Source organism: Oncorhynchus mykiss, unplaced genomic scaffold, assembly GCF_013265735.2.
Source record: "Oncorhynchus mykiss isolate Arlee unplaced genomic scaffold, USDA_OmykA_1.1 un_scaffold_87, whole genome shotgun sequence".
NCBI lineage: Eukaryota > Metazoa > Chordata > Actinopteri > Salmoniformes > Salmonidae > Oncorhynchus > Oncorhynchus mykiss.
The window spans coordinates 2064333-2090743 of NW_023493659.1; the positions used below are offsets into that span (position 1 = coordinate 2064333).

General features: G+C 49.6%; 1 protein-coding gene across 3 annotated transcripts in view; it reads right to left on the minus strand.

The window, feature by feature from the left end:
• Positions 1-370: 370 nt before the first annotated feature.
• The window catches only part of LOC110512130 (2-hydroxyacylsphingosine 1-beta-galactosyltransferase), a 200695-nt gene continuing 174654 nt past the window's right edge, over positions 371-26411 (minus strand). For all 3 annotated transcript variants that reach the window (XM_036971969.1, XM_036971970.1, XM_036971968.1), the window contains exons 6-7: positions 1452-1671; positions 371-1110 (exon numbers count right to left, since the gene is read on the minus strand). In XM_036971969.1, coding sequence (XP_036827864.1) covers positions 720-1110; positions 1452-1671 — 611 coding nt within the window. In that variant the 3' untranslated portion in view covers positions 371-719. The remainder of the gene's footprint in view (positions 1111-1451; positions 1672-26411) is intronic.

Genomic DNA, 26411 nt, shown 5'->3' on the forward strand with positions numbered 1-26411 from the left:
GCAGCGATTCTCCTTCAAAAACTCCTTCAAAAACACATAGTTTAACATCGTTGGTGTTGTTCAGAGACCCTCTTCTTCATCCTTCCATTCCAGAGATGAGACGAGAGAGGAGAGGAGGAGAGGAGGGAGGGGGGAGAGAGGGGAGGAGAGGAGGGAGAGGGGGAGAGAGGAGGAGAGGAGAGGAGGGAGGGGGAGAGAGAGAGAAGAGGAGAGGAGAGAGGGGGAGAGAGAGAGAGGAGGAGAGAGAGAGAGAGAGAGGGGGAGAGAGAGAAGAGGAGAGAGGGGGAGAGAGAGAGGAGGAGAGGAGAGAGAGAGAGAGGGAGAGAGAGAAGAGGAGAGAGGGGGAGAGAGAGAAGAGGAGAGAGGGGGAGAGAGAGAGAAGAGGAGAGAGAGAGAGAGAGGAGGAGAGGAGAGAGGGGGAGGAGAGGAGGGAGGGGAGACAGAGAGGAAGAAAGAGAGGAGGGAGAGAGAGGGGGGGGGAATTTTGGACTTTCCAGCTCCTTGGTGGTTGTTGTTGTTGTTTTGTAAGCAGTGGTTGTAAACCCTCTTCCCTTCCCACGAAACGAACCACACACAAACACACACACACACACACACACACATCTCATCCCTGTCTGTCTGCAGTCTCCCAGAACGAGGAGTGTTCTGTTCTCCCTTAAACCCTAAATCAGATTCCTTCTCTCCAACCTCTGACCCCAGAACAGAGTCTCCGCCCCCCTTTACTTCATCTTCTTGTCGTTCTTCACCGGCACTCCGTTACGTTTGTGCTTCCCATTAGCGACCGCTCCGTTGCTATGGCAATGTCCGTTTGCCTTGTCGTCGCCGTCACTGTGGGTAACCTCTCCCCCCCGCTCCTGAACCTTAACCTTTGACCTTAGTAGCCCTGCTATCCGGTAAAACAGGTAGCCAATCAGGGCCAGCCCCGCCCCTACGACCAGCACAACGTCCAATAGGAAGTACTGGTAGGTGGGGACAGTGTAGACAGAGGATCGTAAGTGGTTGGCGCCGTGGTGACGGAGGATGTAGTTTATCCAATAGACGGCTCTTGTTACCGGGTGACCTGGTTGGTCCTTATGGATGGAAGAGAGCACCTGGGCACGCTGACGATACCTAGAACACACACACACACACACACACACACACACACACACACACACACACACATGTAAATTGTAAATTGTAAATTTTACATGTAAATTGCATTCAGTGCAGTGAGTGTGGTGCAGTACCACACTGAGACACGAGATGGCAGTAGTGAGCCAGAACTGAACTGAGTGTGGTGCAGAACTGAACTGAGTGTGGTGCAGTACCACACTGAGACACCAGATGGCATGAGTGAGCCAGAACTGAACTGAGTGTGGTACAGTACCACACTGAGACACCAGATGGAAGCATGTCACCCACACTACTACATTGTGTGTGTGTGTGTGTGTGTGTGTGTGTTCATGTACTTGTTATTGTTGATAACAGTGGCCAGTGCCTGGTACAGCTCCTCCTCTGTCATACTCTTCCAGTGAACCATGATGCCCATCCCTTTAGCCTCCACCCGGGTCATAGTGTCGTAGTGGTCCCCAAACAGAGGTAGTCCCACTACAGGGACACCGTGGTACATCGCTTCATAGATACTGTTCAGACCACCGTGGGACAGGAACACTACTGTTCTGGCATGGCCTGGAGAGACAAGAAGGAGAGAGAAGAGAGAGGGAGGAGAGAGAGAGAGGGAGGAGAGAGAGAGAGAGGGAGGAGAGAGAGAGAGGGAGGAGAGAGAGGGAGGAGAGAGAAGAGACAAGGATGAGAGAGAGGGAGGAGAGAGAGGGAGGAGAGAGAAGAGAGAGAGAGGAGAGACAAGGATGAGAGAGGGAGGAGAGAGAGGGAGGAGAGAGAAGAGACAAGGATGAGAGAGAGGGAGGAGAGAGAGAGAGAGAGAGAGAGAGAGAGAGAGAGGAGAGGAGAGGAGAGAAAAGGATGAGCGAGAGGGAGGCGAAAGAGAGAGGAGACAGAAGGATGAGAGAGAGGGGGAGAGAGAGGGAGGAGAGAGACAGAGGAGAGAGAAGAGACAAGGATGAGAGAGAGAGAGACAAGGATGAGAGAGAGAGAGACAAGGATGAGAGAGAGAGGAGAGATAAGAGAAGAGGATGACAGAGAGAGAGAGAGAGACAAGGATGAGAGAGAGTGAGGAGAGAGAGGGAGGAGAGAGAGAGTTAGGAAGGAGAGAGAAGAGACAAGGATGAAAGAGAGAGAGAGAGAGGATGGGAGAGAGAGAGAGAGAGGATGAGAGAGAGAGAGAGAGAGAGAGAGAGAGAGAGACGATGAGAGAGAGAGGAAGGAGAGAGGGAGGAAAGAGAGAGACAAGGGTGAAAGAGAGGGAGTAGAGAGATATAGAGAGGAGAGAGGGAGAACAGAGAGAGAGGGAGAAGAGAGGAGAGATGAGGGAGAAAGGAGAGAGGGAGGAGAGAGAGGGAGAGAGTGAGGAGAGAGAGAGACAAGGATGAGAGAGCGGGAGTAGAGAGATGTGGAGAGGGAGGAAGGAAAGAGGAAGGAGAGAGGACAGATGGAGGAGAGAGGGAGGAGGGGTTAGGGTTTGTGTTATTGGTCGTGAACTAAACATGCCTGTGTTGCAGACTATTGTTCCAGCTAGAGGGAGAAACAGTGTTGTCCTATTGGACCCTGGTCCTAACAGTGTTGTCCTATTGGACCCTGGTCCTAACAGTGTTGTCCTATAGGACCCTGGTCCTAACAGTGTTGTCCTATAGGACCCTGGTCTAACAGTGTTGTCCTATAGGACCCTGGTCCTAACAGTGTTGTCCTATTGGACCCTGGTCCTAACAGTGTTGTCCTATAGGACCCTGGTCCTAACAGTGTTGTCCTATTGGACCCTGGTCCTAACAGTGTTGTCCTACAGGACCCCGGTCCTAACAGTGTTGTCCTATAGGACCCTGGTCCTTACAGTGTTGTCCTCTAGGACCCTGGTCCTAACAGTGTTGTCCTATAGGACCCTGGTCCTAACAGTGTTGTCCTATAGGAACCTGGTCCTAACAGTGTTGTCCTATAGGGCCCTGGTCCTAACAGTGTTGTCCTAGAGGACCCTGGTCCTAACAGTGTTGTGATATGGACCCTGGTCCTAACAGTGTTGTGATATGGACCCTGGTCCTAAAAGTGTTGTCCTATAGGACCCTGGTCCTAACAGTGTTGTCCTATAGGACCCTGGTCCTAGCAGTGTTGTCCTATAGGACCCTGGTCTAACAGTGTTGTTCTATAGGACCCTGGTCCTTACAGTGTTGTCCTCTAGGACCCTGGTATTAACAGTGTTGTCCTATAGGACCCTGGTCCTAACAGTGTTGTGATATGGACCCTGGTCCTTACAGTGTTGTCCTCTAGGACCCTGGTCCTAACAGTGTTGTCCTATAGGACCCTGGTCCTAACAGTGTTGTCCTATAGGACCCTGGTCCTAACAGTGTTGTCCTATAGGGCCCTGGTCCTAACAGTGTTGTCCTAGAGGACCCTGGTCCTAACAGTGTTGTGATATGGACCCTGGTCATAACAGTGTTGTCCTATAGGACCCTGGTCTAACAGTGTTGTCCTATTGGACCCTGGTCCTTACAGTGTTTTCCTCTAGGACCCTGGTCCTAACAGTGTTGTCCTATAGGACCCTGGTCCTAACAGTGTTGTCCTATAGGACCCTGGTCCTAACAGTATTGTCCTTTAGGACCCTGGTCCTAACAGTGTTGTCCTTTAGGACCCTGGTCCTAACAGTGTTGTCCTATAGGACCCTGGTCCTAACAGTGTTGTCCTATAGGACCATGGTCCTAACAGTGTGGTCCTATAGGACCCTGGTCCTAAAAGTGTTGTCCTATAGGACCCTGGTCCTAACAGTGTTGTCCTTTAGGACCCTGGTCCTAACAGTGTTGTCCTATAGGACCCTGGTCCTAACAGTGTTGTCCTTTAGGACCCTGGTCCTAACAGTGTTGTCCTTTAGGACCCTGGTCCTAACAGTGTTGTCCTATAGGACCCTGGTCCTAACAGTGTTGTCCTATAGGACCCTGGTCCTAACAGTGTTGTCCTATATGACCCTGGTCCTAACAGTGTTGTCCTATATGACCCTGGTCCTAACAGTGTTGTCCTATAGGACCCTGGTCTAACAGTGTTGTCTTATAGGACCCTGGTCCTAACAGTGTTGTCCTATAGGACCCTGGTCCTAACGGTGTTGTCCTATAGGACCCTGGTCCTAACAGTGTTGTCCTATAGGACCCTGCTCTAACAGTGTTGTCCTATAGGACCCTGGTCTAACAGTGTTGTCCTATAGGACCCTGGTCCTAACAGTGTTGTCCTATATGACCCTGGTCCTAACAGTGTTGTCCTATAGGACCCTGGTCCTAACAGTGTTGTCCTATAGGACCCTGGTCCTAAGAGTGTTGTCCTATAGGACCCTGGTCCTAACAGTGTTGTCCTATAGGACCCTGGTCCTTACAGTGTTGTCCTATAGGACCCTGGTCCTAACAGTGTTGTCCTATAGGACCCTGGTCCTAAGAGTGTTGTCCTATAGGACCCTGGTCCTAACAGTGTTGTCCTATAGGACCCTGGTCCTTACAGTGTTGTCCTATAGGACCCTGGTCCTAACAGTGTTGTCCTATAGGACCCTGGTCCTAACAGTGTTGTCCTATAGGGCCCTGGTCCTAACAGTGTTGTCCTATAGGACCCTGGTCTAACAGTGTTGTCCTATAGGACCCTGGTCCTAACAGTGTTGTCCTATAGGACCCTGGTCCTAACAATGTTGTCCTATAGGACCCTGGTCCTAAAAGTGTTGTCCTATAGTACCCTGGTCTAACAGTGTTGTCCTATAGGACCCTGGTCCTAACAGTGTTGTCCTATAGGACCCTGGTCTAACAGTGTTGTCCTATAGGACCCTGGTCCTAACAGTGTTGTCCTATAGGACCCTGGTACTAACAGTGTTGTCCTATAGGACCCTGGTCCTAACAGTGTTGTCCTAGAGGACCCTGGTCCTAACAGTGTTGTGATATGGACCCTGGTCCTAACAGTGTTGTGATATGGACCCTGGTCCTAACAGTGTTGTCCTATAGGACCCTGGTCCTAACAGTGTTGTCCTATAGGACCCTGGTCCTAACAGTGTTGTCCTATAGGACCCTGGTCCTAACAGTGTTGTCCTAGAGGACCCTGGTCCTAACAGTGTTGTGATATGGACCCTGGTCCTAACAGTGTTGTGATATGGACCCTGGTCCTAACAGTGTTGTCCTATAGGACCCTGGTCCTAACAGTGTTGTCCTTTAGGACCCTAGTCCTAACAGTGTTGTCCTATAGGACCCAGGGGGTCCTAACAGTGTTGTCCTATAGGACCCTGGTCCTAACAGTGTTGTCCTATATGACCCTGGTCCTAACAGTGTTGTCCTATATGACCCTGGTCCTAACAGTGTTGTCCTATAGGACCCTGGTCTAACAGTGTTGTCTTATAGGACCCTGGTCCTAACAGTGTTGTCCTATAGGACCCTGGTCCTAACGGTGTTGTCCTATAGGACCCTGGTCCTAACAGTGTTGTCCTATAGGACCCTGATCTAACAGTGTTGTCCTATAGGACTCTGGTCTAACAGTGTTGTCCTATAGGACCCTGGTCCTAACAGTGTTGTCCTATAGGACCCTGGTCCTAAGAGTGTTGTCCTATAGGACCCTGGTCCTAACAGTGTTGTCCTATAGGACCCTGGTCCTTACAGTGTTGTCCTATAGGACCCTGGTCCTAACAGTGTTGTCCTATAGGACCCTGGTCCTAACAGTGTTGTCCTATAGGGCTCTGGTCCTAACAGTGTTGTCCTATAGGACCCTGGTCTAACAGTGTTGTCCTATAGGACCCTGGTCCTAACAGTGTTGTCCTATAGGACCCTGGTCCTAACAGTGTTGTCCTATAGGACCCTGGTCCTAACAGTGTTGTCCTATAGTACCCTGGTCTAACAGTGTTGTTCTATAGGACCCTGGTCCTAACAGTGTTGTCCTATAGGACCCTGGTCTAACAGTGTTGTCCTATAGGACCCTGGTCCTAACAGTGTTGTCCTATAGGACCCTGGTCCTAACAGTGTTGTCCTATAGGACCCTGGTCCTAACAGTGTTGTCCTAGAGGACCCTGGTCCTAACAGTGTTGTGATATGGACCCTGGTCCTAACAGTGTTGTGATATGGACCCTGGTCCTAACAGTGTTGTCCTATAGGACCCTGGTCCTAACAGTGTTGTCCTATAGGACCCTGGTCCTAACAGTGTTGTCCTATAGGACCCTGGTCCTAACAGTGTTGTCCTATAGGGCCCTGGTCCTAACAGTGTTGTCCTAGAGGACCCTGGTCCTAACAGTGTTGTGATATGGACCCTGGTCCTAACAGTGTTGTGATATGGACCCTGGTCCTAACAGTGTTGTCCTATAGGACCCTGGTCCTAACAGTGTTGTCCTATAGGACCCTGGTCCTAAGAGTGTTGTCCTATAGGACCCTGGTCTTAACAGTGTTGTCCTATAGGACCCTGGTCCTAACAGTGTTGTCCTATAGAACCCTGGTCATAACAGTGTTGTCCTATAGGACCCTGGTCTAACAGTGTTGTCCTATTGGACCCTGGTCCTTACAGTGTTGTCCTCTAGGACCCTGGTCCTAACAGTGTTGTCCTATAGGACCCTGGTCCTAAGAGTGTTGTCCTATAGGACCCTGGTCCTAACAGTATTGTCCTTTAGGACCCTGGTCCTAACAGTATTGTCCTTTAGGACCCTGGTCCTAACAGTGTTGTCCTATAGGACCCTGATCCTAACAGTGTTGTCCTATAGGACCCTGGTCCTAACAGTGTTGTCCTTTAGGACCCTGGTCCTAACAGTGTTGTCCTTTAGGACCCTGGTCCTAACAGTGTTGTCCTATAGGACCCTGGTCCTAACAGTGTTGTCCTATAGGACCCTGGTCCTTACAGTGTTGTCCTATAGGACCCTGGTCCTAACAGTGTTGTCCTATAGGACCCTGGTCCTAACAGTGTTGTCCTATAGGGCCCTGGTCCTAACAGTGTTGTCCTATAGGACCCTGGTCTAACAGTGTTGTCCTATAGGACCCTGGTCCTAACAGTGTTGTCCTATAGGACCCTGGTCCTAACAGTGTTGTCCTATAGGACCCTGGTCCTAACAGTGTTGTCCTATAGTACCCTGGTCTAACAGTGTTGTCCTATAGGACCCTGGTCCTAACAGTGTTGTCCTATAGGACCCTGGTCTAACAGTGTTGTCCTATAGGACCCTGGTCCTAACAGTGTTGTCCTATAGGACCCTGGTCCTTACAGTGTTGTCCTCTAGCACCCTGGTCCTAACAGTATTGTCCTATAGGACCCTGGTCCTAACAGTGTTGTCCTATAGGACCCTGGTCCTAACAGTGTTGTCCTATAGGACCCTGGTCTAACAGTGTTGTCCTATTGGACCCTGGTCCTTACAGTGTTGTCCTCTAGGACCCTGGTCCTAACAGTGTTGTCCTATAGGACCCTGGTCCTAACAGTGTTGTCCTATAGGACCTTGGTCCTAACAGTGTTGTCCTATAGGACCCTGGTCCTAACAGTGTTGTCCTTTAGGACCCTGGTCCTAACAGTGTTGTCCTATAGGACCCTGGTCCTAACAGTGTTGTGCTATAGGACCCTGGTCCTAACAGTGTTGTCCTATAGGACCCTGGTCCTAACAGTGTTGTCCTTTAGGACCCTGGTCCTAACAGTGTTGTCCTATATGACCCTGGTCCTAACAGTGTTGTCCTTTAGGACCCTGGTCCTAACAGTGTTGTCCTTTAGGACCCTGGACCTAACAGTGTTGTCCTATAGGACCCTGGTCCTAACAGTGTTGTACTATATGACCCTGGTCCTAACAGTGTTGTCCTATAGTACCCTGGTCCTAACAGTGTTGTCCTATAGGACCCTGGTCCTAACTGTGTTGTCCTATAGGACCCTGGTCTAACAGTGTTGTCCTATAGGACCCTGGTCCTAACAGTGTTGTCCTATAGGACCCTGGTCCTAACAGTGTTGTCCTATAGGACCCTGGTCCTAACAGTGTTGTCCTATAGTACCCTGGTCTAACAGTGTTGTCCTATAGGACCCTGGTCCTAACAGTGTTGTCCTATAGGACCCTGGTCTAACAGTGTTGTCCTATAGGACCCTGGTCCTAACAGTGTTGTCCTATAGGACCCTGGTCCTAACTGTGTTGTCCTATAGGACCCTGGTCTAACAGTGTTGTCCTATAGGACCCTGGTCCTAACAGTGTTGTCCTATAGGACCCTGGTCCTAACAGTGTTGTCCTATAGGACCCTGGTCCTAACAGTGTTGTCCTATAGTACCCTCGTCTAACAGTGTTGTCCTATAGGACCCTGGTCCTAACAGTGTTGTCCTATAGGACCCTGGTCTAACAGTGTTGTCCTATAGGACCCTGGTCCTAACAGTGTTGTCCTATAGGACCCTGGTCCTAGCAGTGTTGTCCTATAGGACCCTGGTCTAACAGTGTTGTTCTATAGGACCCTGGTCCTTACAGTGTTGTCCTCTAGGACCCTGGTCTTAACAGTGTTGTCCTACAGGACCCTGGTCCTAACAGTGTTGTCCTATAGGACCCTGGTCATAACAGTGTTGTCCTATAGGACCCTGGTCTAACAGTGTTGTCCTATTGGACCCTGGTCCTTACAGTGTTGTCCTCTAGGACCCTGGTCCTAACAGTGTTGTCCTATAGGACCCTGGTCCTAAGAGTGTTGTCCTATAGGACCCTGGTCCTAACAGTATTGTCCTTTAGGACCCTGGTCCTAACAGTATTGTCCTTTAGGACCCTGGTCCTAACAGTGTTGTCCTATAGGACCCTGGTCCTAACAGTGTTGTCCTATAGGACCCTGGTCCTAACAGTGTTGTCCTTTAGGACCCTGGTCCTAACAGTGTTGTCCTTTAGGACCCTGGTCCTAACAGTGTTGTCCTATAGGACCCTGGTCCTAACAGTGTTGTCCTATAGGACCCTGGTCCTTACAGTGTTGTCCTATAGGACCCTGGTCCTAACAGTGTTGTCCTATAGGACCCTGGTCCTAACAGTGTTGTCCTATAGGGCCCTGGTCCTAACAGTGTTGTCCTATAGGACCCTGGTCTAACAGTGTTGTCCTATAGGACCCTGGTCCTAACAGTGTTGTCCTATAGGACCCTGGTCCTAACAGTGTTGTCCTATAGGACCCTGGTCCTAACAGTGTTGTCCTATAGTACCCTGGTCTAACAGTGTTGTCCTATAGGACCCTGGTCCTAACAGTGTTGTCCTATAGGACCCTGGTCTAACAGTGTTGTCCTATAGGACCCTGGTCGTAACAGTGTTGTCCTATAGGACCCTGGTCCTTACAGTGTTGTCCTCTAGGACCCTGGTCCTAACAGTATTGTCCTATAGGACCCTGGTCCTAACAGTGTTGTCCTATAGGACCCTGGTCCTAACAGTGTTGTCCTATAGGACCCTGGTCTAACAGTGTTGTCCTATTGGACCCTGGTCCTTACAGTGTTGTCCTCTAGGACCCTGGTCCTAACAGTGTTGTCCTATAGGACCCTGGTCCTAACAGTGTTGTCCTATAGGACCTTGGTCCTAACAGTGTTGTCCTATAGGACCCTGGTCCTAACAGTGTTGTCCTTTAGGACCCTGGTCCTAACAGTGTTGTCCTATAGGACCCTGGTCCTAACAGTGTTGTGCTATAGGACCCTGGTCCTAACAGTGTTGTCCTATAGGACCCTGGTCCTAACAGTGTTGTCCTTTAGGACCCTGGTCCTAACAGTGTTGTCCTATATGACCCTGGTCCTAACAGTGTTGTCCTTTAGGACCCTGGTCCTAACAGTGTTGTCCTTTAGGACCCTGGACCTAACAGTGTTGTCCTATAGGACCCTGGTCCTAACAGTGTTGTCCTATAGGACCCTGGTCCTTACAGTGTTGTCCTATAGTACCCTGGTCCTAACAGTGTTGTCCTATAGGACCCTGGTCCTAACTGTGTTGTCCTATAGGACCCTGGTCTAACAGTGTTGTCCTATAGGACCCTGGTCCTAACAGTGTTGTCCTATAGGACCCTGGTCCTAACAGTGTTGTCCTATAGGACCCTGGTCCTAACAGTGTTGTCCTATAGTACCCTGGTCTAACAGTGTTGTCCTATAGGACCCTGGTCCTAACAGTGTTGTCCTATAGGACCCTGGTCTAACAGTGTTGTCCTATAGGACCCTGGTCCTAACAGTGTTGTCCTATAGGACCCTGGTCCTAACTGTGTTGTCCTATAGGACCCTGGTCTAACAGTGTTGTCCTATAGGACCCTGGTCCTAACAGTGTTGTCCTATAGGACCCTGGTCCTAACAGTGTTGTCCTATAGGACCCTGGTCCTAACAGTGTTGTCCTATAGTACCCTCGTCTAACAGTGTTGTCCTATAGGACCCTGGTCCTAACAGTGTTGTCCTATAGGACCCTGGTCCAAACAGTGTTGTCCTTTAGGACCCTGGTCCTAACAGTGTTGTCCTATAGGACCCTGGTTCTAACAGTGTTGTGCTACAGGACCCTGGTCCTAACAGTGTTGTCCTATAGGACCCTGGTCCTAACAGTGTTGTCCTTTAGGACCCTGGTCCTAACAGTGTTGTCCTATAGGACCCTGGTCCTAACAGTGTTGTCCTTTAGGACCCTGGTCCTAACAGTGTTGTCCTTTAGGACCCTGGTCCTAACAGTGTTGTCCTATAGGACCCTGGTCCTAACAGTGTTGTCCTATAGGACCCTGGTCCTAACAGTGTTGTCCTAAAGTACCCTGGTCCTAACAGTGTTGTCCTATAGGACCCTGGTCCTAACTGTGTTGTCCTATAGGACCCTGGTCTAACAGTGTTGTCCTATAGGACCCTGGTCCTAACAGTGTTGTCCTATAGGACCCTGGTCCTAACAGTGTTGTCCTATAGGACCCTGGTCCTAACAGTGTTGTCCTATAGTACCCTGGTCTAACAGTGTTGTCCTATAGGACCCTGGTCCTAACAGTGTTGTCCTATAGGACCCTGGTCTAACAGTGTTGTCCTATAGGACCCTGGTCCTAACAGTGTTGTCCTATAGGACCCTGGTCCTAACTGTGTTGTCCTACAGGACCCTGGTCTAACAGTGTTGTCCTATAGGACCCTGGTCCTAACAGTGTTGTCCTATAGGACCCTGGTCCTAACAGTGTTGTCCTTTAGGACCCTGGTCCTAACAGTGTTGTCCTTTAGGACCCTGGTCCTAACAGTGTTGTCCTTTAGGACCCTGGTCCTAACAGTGTTGTCCTATAGGACCCTGGTCCTTACAGTGTTGTCCTATAGGACCCTGGTCCTAACAGTGTTGTCCTATAGGACCCTGGTCTAACAGTGTTGTCCTATAGGACCCTGGTCGTAACAGTGTTGTCCTATAGGACCCTGGTCCTTACAGTGTTGTCCTCTAGGACCCTGGTCCTAACAGTATTGTCCTATAGGACCCTGGTCCTAACAGTGTTGTCCTATAGGACCCTGGTCCTAACAGTGTTGTCCTATAGGACCCTGGTCTAACAGTGTTGTCCTATTGGACCCTGGTCCTTACAGTGTTGTCCTCTAGGACCCTGGTCCTAACAGTGTTGTCCTATAGGACCCTGGTCCTAACAGTGTTGTCCTATAGGACCTTGGTCCTAACAGTGTTGTCCTATAGGACCCTGGTCCTAACAGTGTTGTCCTTTAGGACCCTGGTCCTAACAGTGTTGTCCTATAGGACCCTGGTCCTAACAGTGTTGTGCTATAGGACCCTGGTCCTAACAGTGTTGTCCTATAGGACCCTGGTCCTAACAGTGTTGTCCTTTAGGACCCTGGTCCTAACAGTGTTGTCCTATATGACCCTGGTCCTAACAGTGTTGTCCTTTAGGACCCTGGTCCTAACAGTGTTGTCCTTTAGGACCCTGGACCTAACAGTGTTGTCCTATAGGACCCTGGTCCTAACAGTGTTGTCCTATAGGACCCTGGTCCTAACAGTGTTGTCCTATAGTACCCTGGTCCTAACAGTGTTGTCCTATAGGACCCTGGTCCTAACTGTGTTGTCCTATAGGACCCTGGTCTAACAGTGTTGTCCTATAGGACCCTGGTCCTAACAGTGTTGTCCTATAGGACCCTGGTCCTAACAGTGTTGTCCTATAGGACCCTGGTCCTAACAGTGTTGTCCTATAGTACCCTGGTCTAACAGTGTTGTCCTATAGGACCCTGGTCCTAACAGTGTTGTCCTATAGGACCCTGGTCTAACAGTGTTGTCCTATAGGACCCTGGTCCTAACAGTGTTGTCCTATAGGACCCTGGTCCTAACTGTGTTGTCCTATAGGACCCTGGTCTAACAGTGTTGTCCTATAGGACCCTGGTCCTAACAGTGTTGTCCTATAGGACCCTGGTCCTAACAGTGTTGTCCTATAGGACCCTGGTCCTAACAGTGTTGTCCTATAGTACCCTCGTCTAACAGTGTTGTCCTATAGGACCCTGGTCCTAACAGTGTTGTCCTATAGGACCCTGGTCTAACAGTGTTGTCCTATAGGACCCTGGTCCTAACAGTGTTGTCCTATAGGACCCTGGTCCAAACAGTGTTGTCCTTTAGGACCCTGGTCCTAACAGTGTTGTCCTATAGGACCCTGGTTCTAACAGTGTTGTGCTACAGGACCCTGGTCCTAACAGTGTTGTCCTATAGGACCCTGGTCCTAACAGTGTTGTCCTTTAGGACCCTGGTCCTAACAGTGTTGTCCTATAGGACCCTGGTCCTAACAGTGTTGTCCTTTAGGACCCTGGTCCTAACAGTGTTGTCCTTTAGGACCCTGGTCCTAACAGTGTTGTCCTATAGGACCCTGGTCCTAACAGTGTTGTCCTATAGGACCCTGGTCCTAACAGTGTTGTCCTAAAGTACCCTGGTCCTAACAGTGTTGTCCTATAGGACCCTGGTCCTAACTGTGTTGTCCTATAGGACCCTGGTCTAACAGTGTTGTCCTATAGGACCCTGGTCCTAACAGTGTTGTCCTATAGGACCCTGGTCCTAACAGTGTTGTCCTATAGGACCCTGGTCCTAACAGTGTTGTCCTATAGTACCCTGGTCTAACAGTGTTGTCCTATAGGACCCTGGTCCTAACAGTGTTGTCCTATAGGACCCTGGTCTAACAGTGTTGTCCTATAGGACCCTGGTCCTAACAGTGTTGTCCTATAGGACCCTGGTCCTAACTGTGTTGTCCTACAGGACCCTGGTCTAACAGTGTTGTCCTATAGGACCCTGGTCCTAACAGTGTTGTCCTATAGGACCCTGGTCCTAACAGTGTTGTCCTTTAGGACCCTGGTCCTAACAGTGTTGTCCTTTAGGACCCTGGTCCTAACAGTGTTGTCCTATAGGACCCTGGTCCTAACAGTGTTGTCCTATAGGACCCTGGTCCTTACAGTGTTGTCCTATAGGACCCTGGTCCTAACAGTGTTGTCCTATAGGACCCTGGTCCTAACAGTGTTGTCCTATAGGGCCCTGGTCCTAACAGTGTTGTCCTATAGGACCCTGGTCTAACAGTGTTGTCCTATAGGACCCTGGTCCTAACAGTGTTGTCCTATAGGACCCTGGTCCTAACAGTGTTGTCCTATAGGACCCTGGTCCTAACAGTGTTGTCCTATAGTACCCTGGTCTAACAGTGTTGTCCTATAGGACCCTGGTCCTAACAGTGTTGTCCTATAGGACCCTGGTCTAACAGTGTTGTCCTATAGGACCCTGGTCCTAACAGTGTTGTCCTATAGGACCCTGGTCCTTACAGTGTTGTCCTCTAGGACCCTGGTCCTAACAGTATTGTCCTATAGGACCCTGGTCCTAACAGTGTTGTCCTATAGGACCCTGGTCCTAACAGTGTTGTCCTTTAGGACCCTGGTCCTAACAGTGTTGTCCTTTAGGACCCTGGTCCTAACAGTGTTGTCCTATAGGACCCTGGTCTAACAGTGTTGTCCTATTGGACCCTGGTCCTTACAGTGTTGTCCTCTAGGACCCTGGTCCTAACAGTGTTGTCCTATAGGACCCTGGTCCTAACAGTGTTGTCCTATAGGACCTTGGTCCTAACAGTGTTGTCCTATAGGACCCTGGTCCTAACAGTGTTGTCCTTTAGGACCCTGGTCCTAACAGTGTTGTCCTATAGGACCCTGGTCCTAACAGTGTTGTGCTATAGGACCCTGGTCCTAACAGTGTTGTCCTATAGGACCCTGGTCCTAACAGTGTTGTCCTTTAGGACCCTGGTCCTAACAGTGTTGTCCTATATGACCCTGGTCCTAACAGTGTTGTCCTTTAGGACCCTGGTCCTAACAGTGTTGTCCTTTAGGACCCTGGACCTAACAGTGTTGTCCTATAGGACCCTGGTCCTAACAGTGTTGTCCTATAGGACCCTGGTCCTAACAGTGTTGTCCTATAGTACCCTGGTCCTAACAATGTTGTCCTATAGGACCCTGGTCCTAACTGTGTTGTCCTATAGGACCCTGGTCTAACAGTGTTGTCCTATAGGACCCTGGTCCTAACAGTGTTGTCCTATAGGACCCTGGTCCTAACAGTGTTGTCCTATAGGACCCTGGTCCTAACAGTGTTGTCCTATAGTACCCTGGTCTAACAGTGTTGTCCTATAGGACCCTGGTCCTAACAGTGTTGTCCTATAGGACCCTGGTCTAACAGTGTTGTCCTATAGGACCCTGGTCCTAACAGTGTTGTCCTATAGGACCCTGGTCCTAACTGTGTTGTCCTATAGGACCCTGGTCTAACAGTGTTGTCCTATAGGACCCTGGTCCTAACAGTGTTGTCCTATAGGACCCTGGTCCTAACAGTGTTGTCCTATAGGACCCTGGTCCTAACAGTGTTGTCCTATAGTACCCTCGTCTAACAGTGTTGTCCTATAGGACCCTGGTCCTAACAGTGTTGTCCTATAGGACCCTGGTCTAACAGTGTTGTCCTATAGGACCCTGGTCCTAACAGTGTTGTCCTATAGGACCCTGGTCCAAACAGTGTTGTCCTTTAGGACCCTGGTCCTAACAGTGTTGTCCTATAGGACCCTGGTTCTAACAGTGTTGTGCTACAGGACCCTGGTCCTAACAGTGTTGTCCTATAGGACCCTGGTCCTAACAGTGTTGTCCTTTAGGACCCTGGTCCTAACAGTGTTGTCCTATAGGACCCTGGTCCTAACAGTGTTGTCCTTTAGGACCCTGGTCCTAACAGTGTTGTCCTTTAGGACCCTGGTCCTAACAGTGTTGTCCTATAGGACCCTGGTCCTAACAGTGTTGTCCTATAGGACCCTGGTCCTAACAGTGTTGTCCTAAAGTACCCTGGTCCTAACAGTGTTGTCCTATAGGACCCTGGTCCTAACTGTGTTGTCCTATAGGACCCTGGTCTAACAGTGTTGTCCTATAGGACCCTGGTCCTAACAGTGTTGTCCTATAGGACCCTGGTCCTAACAGTGTTGTCCTATAGGACCCTGGTCCTAATAGTGTTGTCCTATAGTACCCTGGTCTAACAGTGTTGTCCTATAGGACCCTGGTCCTAACAGTGTTGTCCTATAGGACCCTGGTCTAACAGTGTTGTCCTATAGGACCCTGGTCCTAACAGTGTTGTCCTATAGGACCCTGGTCCTAACTGTGTTGTCCTACAGGACCCTGGTCTAACAGTGTTGTCCTATAGGACCCTGGTCCTAACAGTGTTGTCCTATAGTACCCTGGTCTAACAGTGTTGACCTATAGGACCCTGGTCCTAACAGTGTTGTCCTATAGGACCCTGGTCTAACAGTGTTGTCCTATAGGACCCTGGTCCTAACAGTGTTGTCCTATACGACCCTGGTCCTTACAGTGTTGTCCTATAGGACCCTAGTCCTAACATTGTTGTCCTTTAGGACCCTGGTCCTAACAGTGTTGTCCTATAGGACCCTGTTCCTAACAGTGTTGTCCTTTAGGACCCTGGTCCTAACAGTGTTGTCCTTTAGGACCCCGGTCCTAACAGTGTTGTCCTATGGACCCTGGTCCTAACAGTGTTGTCCTATAGGACCCTGGTCCTAACAGTGTTGTCCTATTGTACCCTGGTCCTAACAGTGTTGTCCTATAGGACCCTGGTCCTAGCTGTGTTGTCCTATAGGACACTGGTCTAACAGTGTTGTCCTATAGGACCCTGGTCTAACAGTGTTGTCCTATAGGACCCTGGTCCTAACAGTGTTGTCCTATAGGACCCTGGTCCTAACAGTGTTGTCCTATAGGACCCTGGTCCTAACAGTGTTGTCCTTTAGGACCCTGGTCCTAACAGTGTTGTCCTTTAGGACCCTGGTCCTAACAGTGTTGTCCTATAGGACCCTGGTCCTAACAGTGTTGTCCTATAGGACCCTGGTCATAACAGTGTTGTCCTATAGGACCCTGGTCTAACAGTGTTGTCCTATTGGACCCTGGTCCTTACAGTGTTGTCCTCTAGGACCCTGGTCCTGACAGTGTTGTCCTATAGGACCCTGGTCCTAACAGTGTTGTCCTATAGGACCCTGGTCCTAACAGTATTGTCCTTTAGGACCATGGTCCTAACAGTGTTGTCCTTTAGGACCCTGGTCTTAACAGTGTTGTCCTATAGGACCCTGGTCCTAACAGTGTTGTCCTATAGGACCCTGGTCCTAACAGTGTTGTCCTATAGGACCCTGGTCCTAAAAGTGTTGTCCTATAGGACCCTGGTCCTAACAGTGTTGTCCTTTAGGACCCTGGTCCTAACAGTGTTGTCCTATAGGACCCTGGTCCTAACAGTGTTGTCCTTTAGGACCCTGGTCCTAACAGTGTTGTCCTATAGGACCCTGGTCCTAACAGTGTTGTCCTTTAGGACCCTTCCCCTAACAGTGTTGTCCTATAGGACCCTGGTCCTAACAGTGTTGTCCTATAGGACCCTGGTCCTAACAGTGTTGTCCTATAGGACCCTGGTCCTAACAGTGTTGTCCTATAGGACCCTGGTCCTAACAGTGTTGTCCTATAGGACCCTGGTTCTAACAGTGTTGTCTTATAGGACCCTGGTCCTAACTGTGTTGTCCTATAGGACCCTGGTCTAACAGTGTTGTCCTATAGGACCCTGGTCTAACAGTGTTGTCCTATAGGACCCTGGTCCTAACAGTGTTGTCCTATAGGACCCTGGTCCTAACAGTGTTGTCCTATAGGACCCTGGTCTAACAGTGTTGTCCTATAGGACCCTGGTCTAACAGTGTTGTCCTATAGGACCCTGGTCCTAACAGTGTTGTCCTATAGGACCCTGGTCCTAACAGTGTTGTCCTATAGGACCCTGGTCCTAACACTGTTGTCCTATAGGACCCTGGTCTAACAGTGTTTTCCTATAGGACCCTGGTCCTAACAGTGTTGTCCTATAGGACCCTGGTCCTAACAGTGTTGTCCTATAGGACCCTGGTCCTAACAGTGTTGTCCTCTAGGACCCTGGTCCTAATAGTGTTGTCCTATAGGACCCTGGTCCTAACAGTGTTGTCCTATAGGACCTTGGTCCTAACAGTGTTGTCCTATAGGACCCTGGTCATAACAGTGTTGTCCTTTAGGACCCTGGTCCTAACAGTGTTGTCCTATAGGACCCTGGTCCTAACAGTGTTGTCCTATAGGACCCTGGTCCTAACAGTGTTGTCCTATAGGACCCTGGTCTAACAGTGTTTTCCTATAGGACCCTGGTCCTAACAGTGTTGTCCTATAGGACCCTGGTCCTAACAGTGTTGTCCTATAGGACCCTGGTCCTAACAGTGTTGTCCTCTAGGACCCTGGTCCTAATAGTGTTGTCCTATAGGACCCTGGTCCTAACAGTGTTGTCCTATAGGACCCTGGTCCTAACAGTGTTGTCCTATAGGACCCTGGTCCTAACAGTGTTGTCCTTTAGGACCCTGGTCCTAACAGTGTTGTCCTATAGGACCCTGGTCCTAACAGTGTTGTCCTTTAGGACCCTGGTCCTAACAGTGTTGTCATTTAGGACCCTGGTCCTAACAGTGTTGTCCTATAGGACCCTGGTCCTAACAGTGTTGTCCTATAGGACCCTGGTCCTAACAGTGTTGTCCTAAAGTACCCTGGTCCTAACAGTGTTGTCCTATAGGACCCTGGTCCTAACTGTGTTGTCCTATAGGACCCTGGTCTAACAGTGTTGTCCTATAGGACCCTGGTCCTAACAGTGTTGTCCTATAGGACCCTGGTCCTAACAGTGTTGTCCTATAGGACCCTGGTCCTAACAGTGTTGTCCTATAGGACCCTGGTCCTAACAGTGTTGTCCTATAGGACCCTGGTCCTAACAGTATTGTCCTTTAGGACCATGGTCCTAACAGTGTTGTCCTTTAGGACCCTGGTCTTAACAGTGTTGTCCTATAGGACCCTGGTCCTAACAGTGTTGTCCTATAGGACCCTGGTCCTAACAGTGTTGTCCTATAGGACCCTGGTCCTAAAAGTGTTGTCCTATAGGACCCTGGTCCTAACAGTGTTGTCCTTTAGGACCCTGGTCCTAACAGTGTTGTCCTATAGGACCCTGGTCCTAACAGTGTTGTCCTTTAGGACCCTGGTCCTAACAGTGTTGTCCTATAGGACCCTGGTCCTAACAGTGTTGTCCTATAGGACCCTGGTCCTAACAGTGTTGTCCTATAGGACCCTGGTCCTAACAGTGTTGTCCTATAGGACCCTGGTCCTAACAGTGTTGTCCTATAGGACCCTGGTTCTAACAGTGTTGTCTTATAGGACCCTGGTCCTAACTGTGTTGTCCTATAGGACCCTGGTCTAACAGTGTTGTCCTATAGGACCCTGGTCTAACAGTGTTGTCCTATAGGACCCTGGTCCTAACAGTGTTGTCCTATAGGACCCTGGTCCTAACAGTGTTGTCCTATAGGACCCTGGTCTAACAGTGTTGTCCTATAGGACCCTGGTCTAACAGTGTTGTCCTATAGGACCCTGGTCCTAACAGTGTTGTCCTATAGGACCCTGGTCCTAACAGTGTTGTCCTATAGGACCCTGGTCCTAACAGTGTTGTCCTATAGGACCCTGGTCCTAACAGTGTTGTCCTATAGGACCCTGGTTCTAACAGTGTTGTCTTATAGGACCCTGGTCCTAACTGTGTTGTCCTATAGGACCCTGGTCTAACAGTGTTGTCCTATAGGACCCTGGTCTAACAGTGTTGTCCTATAGGACCCTGGTCCTAACAGTGTTGTCCTATAGGACCCTGGTCTAACAGTGTTGTCCTATAGGACCCTGGTCTAACAGTGTTGTCCTATAGGACCCTGGTCCTAACAGTGTTGTCCTATAGGACCCTGGTCCTAACAGTGTTGTCCTATAGGACCCTGGTCTAACAGTGTTTTCCTATAGGACCCTGGTCCTAACAGTGTTGTCCTATAGGACCCTGGTCCTAACAGTGTTGTCCTATAGGACCCTGGTCCTAACAGTGTTGTCCTCTAGGACCCTGGTCCTAATAGTGTTGTCCTATAGGACCCTGGTCCTAACAGTGTTGTCCTATAGGACCTTGGTCCTAACAGTGTTGTCCTATAGGACCCTGGTCATAACAGTGTTGTCCTTTAGGACCCTGGTCCTAACAGTGTTGTCCTATAGGACCCTGGTCCTAACAGTGTTGTCCTATAGGACCCTGGTCCTAACAGTGTTGTCCTATAGGACCCTGGTCTAACAGTGTTTTCCTATAGGACCCTGGTCCTAACAGTGTTGTCCTATAGGACCCTGGTCCTAACAGTGTTGTCCTATAGGACCCTGGTCCTAACAGTGTTGTCCTCTAGGACCCTGGTCCTAATAGTGTTGTCCTATAGGACCCTGGTCCTAACAGTGTTGTCCTATAGGACCCTGGTCCTAACAGTGTTGTCCTATAGGACCCTGGTCCTAACAGTGTTGTCCTTTAGGACCCTGGTCCTAACAGTGTTGTCCTATAGGACCCTGGTCCTAACAGTGTTGTCCTTTAGGACCCTGGTCCTAACAGTGTTGTCCTTTAGGACCCTGGTCCTAACAGTGTTGTCCTATAGGACCCTGGTCCTAACAGTGTTGTCCTATAGGACCCTGGTCCTAACAGTGTTGTCCTAAAGTACCCTGGTCCTAACAGTGTTGTCCTATAGGACCCTGGTCCTAACTGTGTTGTCCTATAGGACCCTGGTCTAACAGTGTTGTCCTATAGGACCCTGGTCCTAACAGTGTTGTCCTATAGGACCCTGGTCCTAACAGTGTTGTCCTATAGGACCCTGGTCCTAACAGTGTTGTCCTATAGTACCCTGGTCTAACAGTGTTGTCCTATAGGACCCTGGTCCTAACAGTGTTGTCCTATAGGACCCTGGTCTAACAGTGTTGTCCTATAGGACCCTGGTCCTAACAGTGTTGTCCTATAGGACCCTGGTCCTAACTGTGTTGTCCTATAGGACCCTGGTCTAACAGTGTTGTCCTATAGTACCCTGGTCTAACAGTGTTGTCCTATAGGACCCTGGTCCTAACAGTGTTGTCCTATAGGACCCTGGTCTAACAGTGTTGTCCTATAGGACCCTGGTCCTAACAGTGTTGTCCTATACGACCCTGGTCCTTACAGTGTTGTCCTCTAGGACCCTGGTCCTGACAGTATTGTCCTATAGGACCCTGGTCCTAAGAGTGTTGTCCTATAGGACCCTGGTCCTAACAGTGTTGTCCTATAGGACCCTGGTCTAACAGTGTTGTCCTATTGGAACCTGGTCCTTACAGTGTTGTCCTCTAGGACCCTGGTCCTAACAGTGTTGTCCTATAGAACCATGGTCCTAACAGTGTTGTCCTATAGGACCTTGGTCCTAACAGTGTTGTCCTATAGGACCCTGGTCCTAACAGTGTTGTCCTTTAGGACCCTGGTCCTAACAGTGTTGTCCTATAGGACCCTGGTCCTAACAGTGTTGTCCTATAGGACCCTGGTCCTAACAGTGTTGTCCTATAGGACCCTGGTCCTAACAGTGTTGTCCTATAGGACCCTGGTTCTAACAGTGTTGTCTTATAGGACCCTGGTCCTAACTGTGTTGTCCTATAGGACCCTGGTCTAACAGTGTTGTCCTATAGGACCCTGGTCTAACAGTGTTGTCCTATAGGACCCTGGTCCTAACAGTGTTGTCCTATAGGACCCTGGTCCTAACAGTGTTGTCCTATAGGACCCTGGTCTAACAGTGTTGTCCTATAGGACCCTGGTCTAACAGTGTTGTCCTATAGGACCCTGGTCCTAACAGTGTTGTCCTATAGGACCCTGGTCCTAACAGTGTTGTCCTATAGGACCCTGGTCCTAACACTGTTGTCCTATAGGACCCTGGTCTAACAGTGTTTTCCTATAGGACCCTGGTCCTAACAGTGTTGTCCTATAGGACCCTGGTCCTAACAGTGTTGTCCTATAGGACCCTGGTCCTAACAGTGTTGTCCTCTAGGACCCTGGTCCTAATAGTGTTGTCCTATAGGACCCTGGTCCTAACAGTGTTGTCCTATAGGACCTTGGTCCTAACAGTGTTGTCCTATAGGACCCTGGTCATAACAGTGTTGTCCTTTAGGACCCTGGTCCTAACAGTGTTGTCCTATAGGACCCTGGTCCTAACAGTGTTGTCCTATAGGACCCTGGTCCTAACAGTGTTGTCCTATAGGACCCTGGTCCTAACAGTGTTGTCCTCTAGGACCCTGGTCCTAATAGTGTTGTCCTATAGGACCCTGGTCCTAACAGTGTTGTCCTATAGGACCCTGGTCCTAACAGTGTTGTCCTATAGGACCCTGGTCCTAACAGTGTTGTCCTTTAGGACCCTGGTCCTAACAGTGTTGTCCTATAGGACCCTGGGCCTAACAGTGTTGTCCTTTAGGACCCTGGTCCTAACAGTGTTGTCCTTTAGGACCCTGGTCCTAACAGTGTTGTCCTATAGGACCCTGGTCCTAACAGTGTTGTCCTATAGGACCCTGGTCCTAACAGTGTTGTCCTAAAGTACCCTGGTCCTAACAGTGTTGTCCTATAGGACCCTGGTCCTAACTGTGTTGTCCTATAGGACCCTGGTCTAACAGTGTTGTCCTATAGGACCCTGGTCCTAACAGTGTTGTCCTATAGGACCCTGGTCCTAACAGTGTTGTCCTATAGGACCCTGGTCCTAACAGTGTTGTCCTATAGGACCCTGGTCCTAACAGTGTTGTCCTATAGGACCCTGGTCCTAACAGTATTGTCCTTTAGGACCATGGTCCTAACAGTGTTGTCCTTTAGGACCCTGGTCTTAACAGTGTTGTCCTATAGGACCCTGGTCCTAACAGTGTTGTCCTATAGGACCCTGGTCCTAACAGTGTTGTCCTATAGGACCCTGGTCCTAAAAGTGTTGTCCTATAGGACCCTGGTCCTAACAGTGTTGTCCTTTAGGACCCTGGTCCTAACAGTGTTGTCCTATAGGACCCTGGTCCTAACAGTGTTGTCCTTTAGGACCCTGGTCCTAACAGTGTTGTCCTATAGGACCCTGGTCCTAACAGTGTTGTCCTATAGGACCCTGGTCCTAACAGTGTTGTCCTATAGGACCCTGGTCCTAACAGTGTTGTCCTATAGGACCCTGGTCCTAACAGTGTTGTCCTATAGGACCCTGGTTCTAACAGTGTTGTCTTATAGGACCCTGGTCCTAACTGTGTTGTCCTATAGGACCCTGGTCTAACAGTGTTGTCCTATAGGACCCTGGTCTAACAGTGTTGTCCTATAGGACCCTGGTCCTAACAGTGTTGTCCTATAGGACCCTGGTCCTAACAGTGTTGTCCTATAGGACCCTGGTCTAACAGTGTTGTCCTATAGGACCCTGGTCTAACAGTGTTGTCCTATAGGACCCTGGTCCTAACAGTGTTGTCCTATAGGACCCTGGTCCTAACAGTGTTGTCCTATAGGACCCTGGTCCTAACAGTGTTGTCCTATAGGACCCTGGTCCTAACAGTGTTGTCCTATAGGACCCTGGTTCTAACAGTGTTGTCTTATAGGACCCTGGTCCTAACTGTGTTGTCCTATAGGACCCTGGTCTAACAGTGTTGTCCTATAGGACCCTGGTCTAACAGTGTTGTCCTATAGGACCCTGGTCCTAACAGTGTTGTCCTATAGGACCCTGGTCCTAACAGTGTTGTCCTATAGGACCCTGGTCTAACAGTGTTGTCCTATAGGACCCTGGTCTAACAGTGTTGTCCTATAGGACCCTGGTCCTAACAGTGTTGTCCTATAGGACCCTGGTCCTAACAGTGTTGTCCTATAGGACCCTGGTCCTAACAGTGTTGTCCTATAGGACCCTGGTCTAACAGTGTTTTCCTATAGGACCCTGGTCCTAACAGTGTTGTCCTATAGGACCCTGGTCCTAACAGTGTTGTCCTATAGGACCCTGGTCCTAACAGTGTTGTCCTCTAGGACCCTGGTCCTAATAGTGTTGTCCTATAGGACCCTGGTCCTAACAGTGTTGTCCTATAGGACCTTGGTCCTAACAGTGTTGTCCTATAGGACCCTGGTCCTAACAGTGTTGTCCTTTAGGACCCTGGTCCTAACAGTGTTGTCCTTTAGGACCCTGGTCCTAACAGTGTTGTCCTATAGGACCCTGGTCCTAACAGTGTTGTCCTATAGGACCCTGGTCCTAACAGTGTTGTCCTAAAGTACCCTGGTCCTAACAGTGTTGTCCTATAGGACCCTGGTCCTAACTGTGTTGTCCTATAGGACCCTGGTCTAACAGTGTTGTCCTATAGGACCCTGGTCCTAACAGTGTTGTCCTATAGGACCCTGGTCCTAACAGTGTTGTCCTATAGGACCCTGGTCCTAACAGTGTTGTCCTATAGTACCCTGGTCTAACAGTGTTGTCCTATAGGACCCTGGTCCTAACAGTGTTGTCCTATAGGACCCTGGTCTAACAGTGTTGTCCTATAGGACCCTGGTCCTAACAGTGTTGTCCTATAGGACCCTGGTCCTAACTGTGTTGTCCTATAGGACCCTGGTCTAACAGTGTTGTCCTATAGTACCCTGGTCTAACAGTGTTGTCCTATAGGACCCTGGTCCTAACAGTGTTGTCCTATAGGACCCTGGTCTAACAGTGTTGTCCTATAGGACCCTGGTCCTAACAGTGTTGTCCTATACGACCCTGGTCCTTACAGTGTTGTCCTCTAGGACCCTGGTCCTGACAGTATTGTCCTATAGGACCCTGGTCCTAAGAGTGTTGTCCTATAGGACCCTGGTCCTAACAGTGTTGTCCTATAGGACCCTGGTCTAACAGTGTTGTCCTATTGGAACCTGGTCCTTACAGTGTTGTCCTCTAGGACCCTGGTCCTAACAGTGTTGTCCTATAGGACCATGGTCCTAACAGTGTTGTCCTATAGGACCTTGGTCCTAACAGTGTTGCCCTATAGGACCCTGGTCCTAACAGTGTTGTCCTTTAGGACCCTGGTCCTAACAGTGTTGTCCTATAGGACCCTGGTCCTAACAGTGTTGTCCTATAGGACCCTGGTCCTAACAGTGTTGTCCTATAGGACCCTAGTCCTAACATTGTTGTCCTTTAGGACCCTGGTCCTAACAGTGTTGTCCTATAGGACCCTGTTCCTAACAGTGTTGTCCTTTAGGACCCTGGTCCTAAAAGTGTTGTCCTTTAGGACCCTGGTCCTAACAGTGTTGTCCTATGGACCCTTGTCCTAACAGTGTTGTCCTATAGGACCCTGGTCCTAACAGTGTTGTCCTATTGTACCCTGGTCCTAACAGTGTTGTCCTATAGGACCCTGGTCCTAGCTGTGTTGTCCTATAGGACACTGGTCTAACAGTGTTGTCCTATAGGACCCTGGTCTAACAGTGTTGTCCTATAGGACCCTGGTCCTAACAGTGCTGTCCTATAGGACCCTGGTCTAACAGTGTTGTCCTATAGGACCCTGGTCCTAACAGTGTTGTCCTATAGGACCCTGGTCCTAACAGTGTTGTCCTATAGGACCCTGGTCCTAACTGTGTTGTCCTATAGGACCCTGGTCTAACAGTGTTGTCCTATAGGACCCTGGTCCTAACAGTGTTGTCCTATAGGACCCTGGTCCTAACAGTGTTGTCCTATAGGACCCTGGTCCTAACAGTGTTGTCCTATAGTACCCTGGTCTAACAGTGTTGTCCTATAGGACCCTGGTCCTAACAGTGTTGTCCTATAGGACCCTGGTCTAACAGTGTTGTCCTATAGGACCCTGGTCCTAACAGTGTTGTCCTATAGGACCCTGGTCCTAACTGTGTTGTCCTATAGGACCCTGGTCTAACAGTGTTGTCCTATAGGACCCTGGTCATAACAGTGTTGTCCTATAGTACCCTGGTCTAACAGTGTTGTCCTATAGGACCCTGGTCCTAACAGTGTTGTCCTATAGGACCCTGGTCTAACAGTGTTGTCCTATAGGACCCTGGTCCTAACAGTGTTGTCCTATACGACCCTGGTCCTTACAGTGTTGTCCTCTAGGACCCTGGTCCTAACAGTATTGTTCTATAGGACCCTGGTCCTAAGAGTGTTGTCCTATAGGACCCTGGTCCTAACAGTGTTGTCCTATAGGACCCTGGTCTAACAGTGTTGTCCTATTGGAACCTGGTCCTTACAGTGTTGTCCTCTAGGACCCTGGTCCTAACAGTGTTGTCCTATAGGACCATGGTCCTAACAGTGTTGTCCTATAGGACCTTGGTCCTAACAGTGTTGTCCTATAGGACCCTGGTCCTAACAGTGTTGTCCTATAGGACCCTAGTCCTAACATTGTTGTCCTTTAGGACCCTGGTCCTAACAGTGTTGTCCTATAGGACCCTGTTCCTAACAGTATTGTCCTTTAGGACCCTGGTCCTAAAAGTGTTGTCCTTTAGGACCCTGGTCCTAACAGTGTTGTCCTATGGACCCTTGTCCTAACAGTGTTGTCCTATAGGACCCTGGTCCTAACAGTGTTGTCCTATTGTACCCTGGTCCTAACAGTGTTGTCCTATAGGACCCTGGTCCTAGCTGTGTTGTCCTATAGGACACTGGTCTAACAGTGTTGTCCTATAGGACCCTGGTCTAACAGTGTTGTCCTATAGGACCCTGGTCCTAACAGTGTTGTCCTATAGGACCCTGGTCCTAACAGTGTTGTCCTATAGGACCCTGGTCCTAACAGTGTTGTCCTATAGGACCCTGGTCCTAACTGTGTTGTCCTATAGGACCCTGGTCTAACAGTGTTGTCCTATAGGACCCTGGTCCTAACAGTGTTGTCCTATAGGACCCTGGTCCTAACAGTGTTGTCCTATAGGACCCTGGTCCTAACAGTGTTGTCCTATAGTACCCTGGTCTAACAGTGTTGTCCAATAAGACCCTGGTCCTAACAGTGTTGTCCTATAGGACCCTGGTCTAACAGTGTTGTCCTATAGGACCCTGGTCCTAACAGTGTTGTCCTATAGGACCCTGGTCCTAACTGTGTTGTCCTATAGGACCCTGGTCTAA